Source organism: Podarcis melisellensis (genome assembly GCF_964234715.1).
Source record: "Podarcis melisellensis genome assembly, chromosome: 13".
In the NCBI taxonomy this organism is placed as follows: Eukaryota; Metazoa; Chordata; class Lepidosauria; order Squamata; family Lacertidae; genus Podarcis; species Podarcis melisellensis.
In genome coordinates, this window is record NC_138545.1 from 41,930,059 (window position 1) to 41,942,102 (window position 12,044).

A 12,044-nucleotide genomic window follows, 5' to 3' on the forward strand; every position below is an offset into this window, starting at 1 on the left:
TTACAATGGCAAGGCATTCCTGTCAGACATAATTGCTGCACTCCACGCTTACCCCTGTCTCCTTGTGCTCCTTCCTTATCCTCCTTCCTTTCCTATTTGAGCACCACAGCTTTATGAAATAGGAATGCCGGGCAGTGAAACAATAACAGGACCAATTCTATCCTGTCAAATCCCTTCTTGCCCCTAACCTTTGTTGGAAACTCCTTCCCTTCTGACTCGTGAGGTTACAGCTAGAGGAATGATACTGGGATTTGTAGCTTCCTTTGTCCCCACTGAGAGGACTGACTGTTGGCACACTAAAATCCAAAAACAGGTAAGGTGTTCTTCTTACGGGACCAAAGGTGGTCGATCTTAGGAGCAGGCAAGTTTTCGGGTCACAAAGAATGTTTTGTCAGACTGTGTGATTTTGGGGACCTGAGCATTGTTTGGGCATCTTTAACTGTTCTGTTGTGAAATGATCTGGGCTCAGGGTTTGAGGGTTGCGCTATTGGTGGGTGAGTGACTGTGTGTGTGTGTGTGTGTGTGAGAGAGAGAGAGAGAGAGAGAGAGAGAGATTATGAATGTGTGCTTCAATATGAGTGAGTGAGTGAGTGAGTGAGTGAGTGAGTGTCAGCAAGCTGTAGCATTTGGTGCAATGGGCAACTTGAACCCTCTTTTAACCTTCGCACAGTAGCAAGGATCAAGGCTCCTAAAACTTCAAAGACAGCGCAGTGAGGAAGATGAGGAGCAAAGGTGGCATCGCAAACGAAGAGCACAACCATGGAGGGAGCTCGCTCTGTGCTGCGCTCACCTTGGACCCCTGCCATCTCCCAGTACACTCTCCGGCTCGTGGGCACCTCGGACTGTGATTTCCTTTGCACATGAGTTGTGTGTATATGTATATATATCTATGATCTGCTCTGCCTCCCTCAGGGTGGGCAGCCTTGTCTGTATATCGTGATGTGCCCAAAGATTAACTAAAATGCCACTTCAGGGCATTCATGTAGATACACATTACACGTTCACTGCACACGCTGAATGTTGAAGGCTGGGCAAGTGGGTTGGCTCCAAACCCATCGATGGGACAATTCTGGGACTTCCGCTCAGGCAGATGCTAACAGCTGGATGCAAGGCCTTCTCCTTTTGTGTACCCCGCTACGCTGCGCACATACATGCCAATGTTTGCTAAGTTTGAAAGAGTGCAATCTACTCTTGCTCCTGACCTTTAGAAAATCTGGCCAATAATAAAAGCAGGCCCAATATTTTAAGATTTGAATTCCTGCAGAATTCTGTTAATCCTAATGTATACTACGAGGAAAAACACTACAATGCATCCAACTGCCATATCTTAACACTGAAAAGTAAAGTCTTTCTTTTTGTTCAACTCTTAGCGTCTCTTTGACTTGCGCCGGATGTGCTGTGAAGTTTAACTTGTTTGTATAAAGTTCACTTGCGGTGGGAGTGTCATGGGTTTGAACTAGTTATGAGAGTCCTGTTTAAGGTAAAGGTAAAGGGGCCCCTGACCATTAGATCCAGTCGTGGCCGACTCTGGGGTTGCAGCACTCATCTCGCTTTATTGGCCGAGGGAGCCGGCATACAGCTTCCGGGTCATGTGGCCAGCATGACTAAACTACTTCTGGCAAACCAGAGCAGCGCACGGAAACGCCGTTTACCTTCCCGCCGGAGGGTTACCTATTTATCTACTTGCACTTTGTGCTTTCAAACTGCTAGGTTGGCAGGAGCAGGGACCAAGCAACGGGAGCTCACCCTGTCACGGGGATTCGAACTGCCGACTTTCTGATCAGCAAGTCCTAGGCTCTGTGGTTTAACCCACAGCGCCACCTGTTTAGCTTAGCCTAATTGGCTTGTCCAAGAGAAGAGCTCTTTTCAAAGAGCATTGATCCAGGAACTCTGGTCCTGCAAATTGTACTGTGTTTGTCTCAACTTGCAGTGGGATATATTAGCTAATTGAACGCCCTTGTTAATTGTGTAGGTTATCTCTGGCTATCTCCGGGTAAGTGTGCATAGGGCTGGCCCCTGCCCCTTCCAGTAGTTAATTTCTAATGCAGGAGTTGCTGGGGTTCAAGCTGGACATCATATCTTTTGACTGAGTACCCTTTCTGTTTAATTCACAAATGTGGGAAGGGTGATTAAAGCTACAGAGCACTGCTCTGTAACTGGTCCTCTTAAATGGTATCTCATGAGTCAGAGCTGAGGAATTTATAAACAAAAACCAGGTTCTGGGGTCAGTGTAAACCTTGCACTCTGCTTCTGCTCAGAGATTATCTTCTTAATTTGCCCCACTTATCCCAGAGATGGACACTGGCACTAAAAGCAAGAGCCGCTGCAGAGCCCAAGCTCTCAGTTTCAAAACTGTTATTCTAGTTCATTGATCTGTGGCTGGATTTGCCAGCTACACTAAGGGGACGTTTGAAATGTCTCCCTGAGAGATGCCAGCCTTTCTGAACTGGAATTCCCTCAAGTTGTTCCTGAAATAAAATGACATACAGTGGTACCTCGGGTTACATACACTTCAGGTTACAGACTCCACTAACCCAGAAATAGTACCTCGGGTTAAGAACTTTGCTTCAGGATGAGAACAGAGCAGAGACCACGTGGCGGCGGCGCGGCGGCAGCGGGAGGCCCCATTAGCTAAAGTGGTGCTTCAGGTTAAGAACAGTTTCAAGTTAAGAACAGACCTCCGGAATGAATTAAGTACTTAACCTGAGGTAACCTTAGGTACCACTGTACTTAATTCGTTCCGGAGGTCCGTTCTTAACCTGAAACTGTTCTTAACCTGAAGCACCACTTTAGCTAATGGGGCCTCCTGCTGCTGCTGCGCCGCCGGAGCATGATTTCTGTTCATATCCTGAAGCAAAGTTCTTAACCTGAAGCACTATTTCTGGGTTAGCAGAGTTTGTAACATGAAGCATATGTAACCTGAGGTACCACTGTACTCAGTTATACTTTAAGGAACAACTTGAAGCCTGCATGCCAACTTTTTGAAGGTCCACAACCTGGGTCTTATCACTCAGATGCAGTGGCAAGTGTCAACAGCAAAGGTGAAGGAGAAAGAAGCATTTAAAACCCCCAATCTCTGTTCACACCTCAGGGCAAGAGGGAAGGACAGTTCTCTTGTCTTGCCAATGACCCTTAATGGCCCTGTGTTGTTGTTGTTTAGTCGTGTCCGACTCTTCGTGACCCCATGGACCAGAGCACGCCAGGCACTCCTGTCTTCCACTGCCTCCCACAGTTTGGTCAGACTCATGCTGGTAGCTTCGAGAACACTGTCCAGCCATCTCGTCCTCTGTCGTCCCCTTCTCCTTGTGCCCTCCATCTTTCCCAACATCAGGGTCTTTTCCAGGGAGTCTTCTCTTCTCGTGAGGTGGCCAAAGTATTGGAGCCTCAGCTTCAAGATCTGCCCTTCCAGTGAGCACTCAGGGCTAATGGCCCTGTATTGTTCCTTAATGGCCCTAAGCTTAGGTTTTTGCATAGGAATTCCTCTGCAGCTTAATTAAAACATATTTCAGGAACGACTGTCAAGCGTAAAAGCATATGACATCTGTATACAGTACCGTGCACCAGTTAGGCTGCCCACCATATCCAATAAGCCTAGGATTTGCAGTTTGATGAAGAGTCCAAAATGAGATTCTCAGCCTTCCTCTTAGAGCAGGGGTGCCCAAACTTTTTTTTCAAAGAGGGCCAGATTTGATGAAATGAACATGCGTGAGGGCCGACCAATGTCGTTGACCTTTTTTCAGGATTGACGTTGTTGAGCTTTTGGGGGGATTTTACCTCAGGGAAAAAACGAACTAGATTAGGACCCCGAAACAGACTTTGGACATGCCTGTCTTAGCATGAACTTCAAAGTTTATTCTGCTGCCGTGCAGAAAGTAAGTGAAATGGCAAACCTGGGAGAAAGTGGTGGGGGAAACCACAAACAATAAAGCATTGGGTAAACCTCTGGAGTGCCTGACGATGGCACTGTGACCCCGTGTGCCTCGACTGGGCACTGATATTGGATACAGCCGAAACAGAAGCCTTGCCTCTGAGAAACAGCCTGTGGAAACAGACTGACTTCAGCTCATCTGAAGGAGCGTCTAGTTAGGACTCTCCAGGAGTCCCCCACACCCTTGTATCTTCAAGTATTTTGCTGAATGTGATCACTGGGGATTTGAGTGCACCTGAGAGGTCAAGGTAAGTTGGCCACTAGATCAGGGCTTAAATTTGGTTCTTGGCTGGCGAAGGAATAAAGAGTGCCTCTGAACATGGGAAAAGCAGACCTGCTGCTGGTCTGCTGGTTTTGTTTTTTTTTTAAAAAAGAGCACAATCCCAATATTCAGGCTTTTGACTTGACAGGGCTGTCATACGTCTGGACTTCCCCTGGGTATTATTGGGATTTCAAAAGCGGAAATGACATAGGGGGGATTTCCGAAATGCGGCACTTTTCCCTGGATCTTAGGAAAGCCAATCGAAAAATTGCAGTTTGGGGTTTGTCTAAAATAAGCTCAACAACTTTTGGGGTGATCTGGTTTTCACTTTTTGAAATACGGCGACCCTGTGTGAGATTTAGGCATGCCTGTCACTTATTCAAAGAGTCTTATTTAAGCATGATATTTGTCGGCCAAAATCACAAGATATATAACATGGACTTGGGACGCTGTAGGCAGTGACAAATACACTTGGGTTGAGGTACTCTTGAAGAACAACATTTATTTTAAAAAGACAGTCCTGTATACCTGAAGGAGCATCTCCACCGCCATCGTTCAGCCTGGACACTGAGGTCCAGCGCCGAGGGCCTTCTGGCGGTTCCCTCATTGCGAGAAATGAGGCTGCAGGGAACCAGACAGAGGGCCTTCTCGGTAGTGGCGCCCGCCCTGTGGAACGCCCTCCCATCAGATGTCAAAGAGATAAAGAATTACCTGACATTCAGAAGACATCTTAAGGCAGCCCTGTTCAGGGAAGTTTTTAATATGTAATGCTGTACTGTTTTTAACACTGATTGGGAGCCGCTCAGAGTGGCTGGGGAAACTCAGCCAGATGGGCGGGGTATAAATAATAAATTATTATTATTATTATTTATTATTATTATTATTATTATTATTATTATTATTATTATTATTATTATTAAATTTAGCAGGGGATCCAGAAAATAAGCACTGATTGCTGAGACATGGGAAGAATCCACATTTAATTGTCATTTTTTCCCCTTAGTACCAGAACAAAGTTGAATGGGGGACAGTTACTTTTTGTTGTGTAGAATCTTTATTTTAGCTTTGAGACACAAGACCAAACAAAGCAAGGGGAGTTGGAGACTTATGAAAGGATTCCCCGTATCAGCTTGCTGTTGTTGCTTTTAAAAAATGAAATACAGCAATGGAGGGGACACACACACTTTGAATTTGATTGGGACAGCAGATCTCTGTGCTCTAATTTCTATTTATTGAGAGTAAGTGATAAACGGTGGACTAAAGCAACTCACAAGGAAACATGATCCTAGGTACTTGTTAACTGTAGAGTGACCAGCCAAGCAGTATTTTTACTGCTCTGCCCCGGAAAACTATGTTCTGTCAAGGAACTACCCTTGGGATCCGAAAAGCCAGTGAAGTCCACATTCTGGGGGAGTTCGGATGATTTCTACAGGTTGAAAGAACACACAGGTGTGTGTGTGTGTGTCATGAAGCTTGTAATAAACAAAAAACTGCCCTTATTCCCTTATGGGGGACACAAGAGCCCTTATAGAGTGCTTTGTAGGTTATCCATCGGTCGGAGAAAATAACAGAGGCTAACCAGAGAATATTGAGAAGCAAAGCAGCTACTAAGCCTGATCTTTATTGAACTATTGCAACAAGGTGCTCCCCTCACTCGCAGAAAAGGAGGAGGACCTAGAACAAAGGTGTGCCCGCCCTTATATAGACATTTTAAATTGCCCACCCTGGAGTCCAAGACCACCCCCAGAAGCATCATACATACATCACAGAAGGGGTGTAGCTCAAGACCACCCCCCAGATACATCATACCTACATCACAGAAAGGGCAGTCTACAACAGAAATCTGAATGCGTTGTTTATCTCCTGTCTGGCAGGCTACCTGTTAATGGTCACTTGACTGGATTACCTGGGGAGCCTGGCCAGTCTTTTGTAATGATAAATACTTAGTTCCTGAGCCAGGTCACAGGCTCACCCTATTCATACACAGACATACCCTTAAGGGAGGATTTGTGAACAAAAAGACAACGGGGAGGCTTTTCCGTTTTCCTTCGGCCTTGCAGAGAAATATTTGAGGTCAATTTGGGAGGGACAAAATGGTTTCAGGACTTTTTCTGTGGGGTTTCAGACATGTGGTTTATATATGCGGTTATGAACATTATATATATATATATATATATATATATATATATATATATGAGACTTTAATTTTTTTATTTCAGGCTGCATCATAAAGCTAGCCCCTTTCCCCACTGTTTGTGGGTACTGGCCTCGGGTTGGGGGAAAACACATGAAATCAGACAAATGTGAAATCAGACAGACTAGTTGGACAAACAGCTCCAAGACAAGGAAGCAGTTTGAACAGTCACATGAAACACAAAGATTACAATAAATAAAATGGACCGTATATTTAAAGCTCGACCAGCTCACACTTAAAGCACATGACCGCCCCCTCTGCCATCCCACCCCTACCCCAAGAAAAATCCTGGGAGCTATAGTTTGCTAAGGATGCAGAGGATTGTAGTTCTGTGAGAGGGAACTACAGGTCCCAAGATTCTTTGGGGTGTGTGTGGCATGTGCTTTAAATGTGCATCAGATGCAGCCACTATTGGATCGTGGCCTGGTCCAGGGTGGGTCGCGACCGGAGCAGTACCAGCATGCAGGTATATAGAAAATGTTTAAGAAAGGAGGTTCCTGGATCTGAAAATATTGAAGATACATGTTTGAAATGCATGCTGTGTATCTGCCCAAGGTTTTTCAGCTGGAGATTCCGGGCCTAGATAGGACCTTCCTTCCTGTGGGTTAATATGGCAGGAGGGAGCTAGTTAAATCTGCACCTGCAGCAGTGTGGCCTGGCAAATTTCTACTGATGCTTCTCCTAGCTGGTGGCCCTTTACTTAATTGTTTTCTCCTTGCCCCCCTCTTTTTGACAGTGGCTTCTGCTTGTGCTTCTTGGCTACCGGCCCAACCATCCATCTTTCTATCTATCCAATTTAATGAGTGCTAGGTAGGACTTCAAAGAGGAAACAAGTCCTTAAATAGTCCACTGTCAGGAAATGGGAAACTAATTAATAGGCCTCTTCAGGAAGGCCATGAACAAGGAGATAAGCAATTAAAGTGCCGATAGCCAGGGGAAAAGGGAGCTTTGCTCAATGGGATTTATTTTGCCCCTGAGGGAACATATATTAGAATCTTGCCCCCAGGGATGGGGTTTGTGGGATAAAAAAAATTCCACATTAAGAAAGTTCGAAAGCACGTCAAAGTGCAAGTAGATAAATAGGTACCGCACCGGTGGGAAGGTAAACGGCATTACTGTGCGCTGCTCTGGTTTACCAGCAACGGCTTAGTCATGCTGGCCACATGACCTGGAAGCTCCCTTGGCCAGTAAAGCGAGATGAGCGCTGCAACCCCAGATTCGGCCACGACTGGACCTAACGGGCAGGGGTCCCTTTACCTTTAAGGAAAAGTGGGACATTTCGGGATCAAATTTATTGAAAACTGGGATGGCTTTGATTAATCCAGGAAACCAGGGACACTGGAGGGTCTGGGATGGGATTTCTAGAATTGCAATGAGGGAGGTAAAATTATATGCATGTGTTGTGGAGCTATTGTTGAAATCCCTCTTCATGCTGCTTGCAGAAGACCAGAATGGACACACCTCTGGGGAATAGTGTAGCCCCTGAGCCCATAAGACAATCTTGACATGTGGTATGAGAGAGAGAGGGAGAAACGGCCTTGGTCCTGTATACCTGAAGGAGCATCTCCACCCCTGTCGTTCAGCCCAGACACTGAGATCCAGCTCCGAGGGCCTTCTGGCGGTTCCCTCATTGCGAGAAGTGAGGTTACAGGGAACCAGACAGAGGGCCTTCTCGGTAGTGGCGCCCACCCTGTGGAACACCCTTCCTTCAGATGTGAAGGAAATAAGCAGCTATCCCATCTTTAAAAGACATCTGAAGGCAGCCCTGTTTAGGGAAGTTTTTCATATTTAACACTGTACTGTTTTTAACACTTGATTGGGAGCTGCCCAGAGTGGCTGGGGAAACTCAGCCAGATGGGCGGGGTATAAATAATAAATTATTATTATTATTATTAAATTGCAGGGTACATATTATTCTGGGGAAGGGTCGTCTGCCGCTCCTCGAGTGCGGAAAATGCAATCTCGGCGTTCCCTTTGTGCGAATCCCCGGGTGGCTGTACCATCGTCCGGCACTAGGAGATGGAGCTGCAGGGTTGCAGGAACCATCTGATACTTGACCAGCTGCCCAGAAGGGCGAGTGCCAAAGCCGAGAGAGGACGATGCTACCTGAAGAACCCTCCGGTCCTCAGGTTTCAGCATGACCATTTGAAGGGAACAGCAGCTGTTCTGCCAACAGGCAAGCAGCTCGGCCTGAGAGCTCCCACTCTCGGGGCAAGTCTGAGGGAAGAGGGGGGAAAAGGCCTTTTTCTTTGGGATATTGCTCACTCCATTGAACAGTAAGTAGGCGGGGGAAACCCCAAATCCACCCCGGCAGAGCTTTTGCGCCTCGCCTCGTTTCTCTTTCTCGCAAGAAGCGGCTTGACCTCCACCTTCTCTTTTGCGTGGCTGATTATTCCTGCCTGGCTTTTTGGCTGACCCATGGAGAGTTATGCGCTGCTGCTGCTGTTGCTGTGACACCTTTGGCTAAAACACTGTTTGGCTGTGGCTTCCTTTTCCCCCTTTTCCCCTTAAAACCAGATAACCACCAGCTTCCTTCAGCCATATTAGAAAGTAAAAAAAATGGGTGGCTCAGGGTGGGGGACACTGCTGAGGGGAGTTGTTGTGGGTGGGTGGGTGGTGTACACAGGGGCCATAAACAAAGCTGACAGGAGGAATGGTGCGGCCAAGATTTAAGCGGCACCAGCCTGCGAAGAAGCTGCTAATGGCTTGTGAGAGCGGCAGGGCTGTAAGGCGAGATGGGCTGGCTGACACCATCTTCTCCCAGCTCCAGGGGATGACTAGAATCTTGGCTTTCGCACCAGAAATGCGCCCAGCTCTTGCCGTCTTCAACTACCACTCTAAATATAAACCCAGGCCGCACACAGGGCTATTAGCAGTCGCCTTGTACATGTCTGGACCTGGAAGTCTTTCTCTCTTTCTCTCCCCCCCCCGGTCCCGATCCTTGATAATGTGTGATTTCTTGAGGAATGGGTAGGGAAAGGCGCTTTGCCTATGCTCAGAGGCACTCTTCTCTGTGTCGTTCACTTTGCACATGCTCCAGTGTTGGGTTCCGCCACCAGAAACGGTTCATGGGACTGTGAAAGTCATCTTTTGAAAATAATACATTCTCGGAAGACGAAAATGAGTTTTCTGGCTCATGAAGGAATATCGGTTCGTTCGCCTTTTTGCACCAATATTTCCCGAATTGCTTGGCACACCTGACGTCTCGCTGTTTGCCTGTTTGCTCAGAACGCCTGAAGAGCTTAAAGTAGAATTTGTTGGGCCTATTTTCCGCCGCCAACCCTCCCCTTTGGCTCATCGATGGAGGAGGGATACGGTTTCGATGTGTCGCCCAAGGGCTTAGACTCGGTGGTGCACCAAGCAAGGACACTGCATTTGAAGCTGAGAAACTGATTCAAGATCTCTCGCTGGGATCAGTGCAGGGGCGGTAGAGAGAGAAAGGAAGGAGAAAACACGTCTGAACGCTCCTGTAATGCCAGATCTTGAGTTTGTGATGAAAAGGGCATTTTTAAAAATTATTCAAACCAGTGTTTAGCTTGGTCTCAAGGGAGAGGGTGGCCGCACATAGCTAATGCCACCCTTTATTTAGGGATTGTCACAAAGAGCAGTTACTACACCACTTGTTTCAGTTATCTAGAGCCATCTCCTTTTCATTCATTTCCCCCTGCTAGGGTGAACCGTTTCTCTGTGTTTGGGGCTAAGTGGCTGCAGCAGAGATACACTGGAGATGACTCGGGCCTTCCTTTCAGATTTGCGAGTCTCACAAAAATAAAAGAAAGTTAGCTTCTGGGTGTGCGCAATATGTTTCCGACATCAGGTGGAAACAAGGGGTGCCAGGGCCGAAGTCGCATCTTTCCACCTTCTTGTCATTCTTATCTCAGGTCGCTAGAGGCTCGTTGAGGTTGTCTGTAGGAAGGGCACTCTGTGCATGGTCAGAGGCACTTGTATTTTTCTTAGCACATTTTAGGGCTGAGCAATGGCACGGGAAATTGGTTCTAAGTCCAGCAAGCTACAGGTCAGATCACGCGCTGCTCCTTATGATGTATATTTAGCGAAAGCAGCTGGAGGTACAATATATGGGCCTATTCACTGTGTCAGCTTATGTAAGGGCATATGTTTACCACTTCAGTTGGCATGGCTTTTTTTCAAAAATCCATGGGAACTTTAGTGTGATGAAGTGCTAAGGATGTTGTTGTTGTTGTTGAAGTGCTAAGGATGTTGTTGTTGTTGTTGTTATTGTTATTGCTGCTGCTGCTTTTATTATTTAATTTATAGAATTTATAAACTGCTTTTCGCAGAATCAAAGAGTTTGAAGGGACCCTGAGGGTCATCTAGGCCAACCCCATATGATGCAGGAATCTCCACTAAATAAATCCATGACAGATGACCATCCAGCCTCTGCTTTAAAACCTCATCAGAGATTTGAAAGCAGTTTCTAACAATAATAGGACAATATAGTGAAACAATTCAGTAGAGCGAAAATGGAAGGTGGTTAACATCAAATTTATAAAAAAATTAGCAAGACAACCATGAATAATAGCCTAAAACCCCAGAGTAACGAAACAATTCCTCCAAGAGCCTGGGAGAAAGGTGGGTTTTGACTAGATGATGCAAGGCCAACATTTCTGTCCACACCTGTAAAGGTAAAGGGACCCCTGACCATTAGGTCCAGTTGCGGACAACTCTGGGGTTGTGGCGCTCATCTCCTTTTATAGGCCGAGGGGGCCGGCATACAGCTTCTGGGTCATGTGGCCAGCATGACTAAGCCGCATCTGGCGAAACAGAGCAGCGCACGGAAACGCCGTTTACCTTCCCGCTGGAGCAGTACCTATTTATCTACTTGCACTTTGATGTGCTTTCGAACTGCTAGCTGGGCAGGAGCAGAGACCGAGCAACGGGAGCTCACCCCGTCACGGGGATTCGAACCGCCGACCTTCTGATTGGCAAGTCCTAGGCTCAGTGGTTTAATCCACAGTGCCACCCGCATCCCTTGTCCACACCTGTAGGGGGAGAGAATCCCAGAATCTGGTATCACCAACCCAACAAGTGATATTTGCTGGTGATGTTGCAGCAAGCAACTCTTCCCAGTCGATGTCAGAGTCCAGGATGGCTAATATGGGGAGAGGCGCTTCTGATGGGAGCATCTGCTAAGACCAGGCATAGGCAAACTCCGGCCCTCCAGATGTTTGGGACTACAGTTCCCATCATCCCTGACCACTGGTCCTGTTAGCTAGGGATGATGGGGATTTTAGTCCCAAACATCTGGAAGGCCTATGCCTGTGCTAAGACTCTATTTATTTAAATAATGCACATACCACTTCCTCGAACAAAAGACCTCTAACTGGTTTACAGAACTCTAGCGGCAGTGTTTTCTATTAGTTGTTGTTTCTGGATGGACTTCAAGGCTAGTAGCCCCATGCAGAGAGCATTGCAGTGAATCTGCTAGAGATCTCTAGGCTTTTCACAGAACTGTAGCTTCCAAGTAGCAATTTCCAGTGAGGTCCTTGTGGCTTCCTAAAGGTAAAGGTAAAGGTACCCCTGCCCGAACGGGCCAGTCTTGACAGACTCTGGGGTTGTGCGCCCATCTCACTTAAGAGGCCAGGGGCCAGCGCTGTCCGGAGACACTTCCGGGTCACGTGGCCAGCGTGACATCGCTGCTC

General features: G+C 46.9%; 2 protein-coding genes across 4 annotated transcripts in view; both read left to right on the forward strand.

Annotated features, from left to right (window-relative positions):
- The window catches only part of ADAM11 (ADAM metallopeptidase domain 11), a gene marked incomplete at its 3' end in the record, with an annotated part of 80,109 nt that extends 78,746 nt beyond the window's left edge, over positions 1-1,363 (forward strand). For 2 of the 3 annotated variants that reach the window (XR_014162169.1, XM_081883969.1), the window contains one exon: positions 674-1,363. Coding sequence is in view for 2 of the 3 variants with exons in the window: in XM_081883969.1 (XP_081740095.1) it covers positions 674-692 (19 nt within the window). Of the gene's footprint in view, positions 1-670 lie in introns of all 3 variants that reach the window. The other variant, XM_081883968.1, reaches the window with a different exon arrangement.
- Positions 1,364-8,488: 7,125 nt separating this feature from the next.
- Positions 8,489-12,044, forward strand: part of LOC309354873 (sodium channel protein type 4 subunit alpha-like) — a gene marked incomplete at its 3' end in the record, with an annotated part of 51,274 nt that continues 47,718 nt past the window's right edge. The window contains exon 1 of the mRNA XM_081885137.1: positions 8,489-8,660. The remainder of the gene's footprint in view (positions 8,661-12,044) is intronic.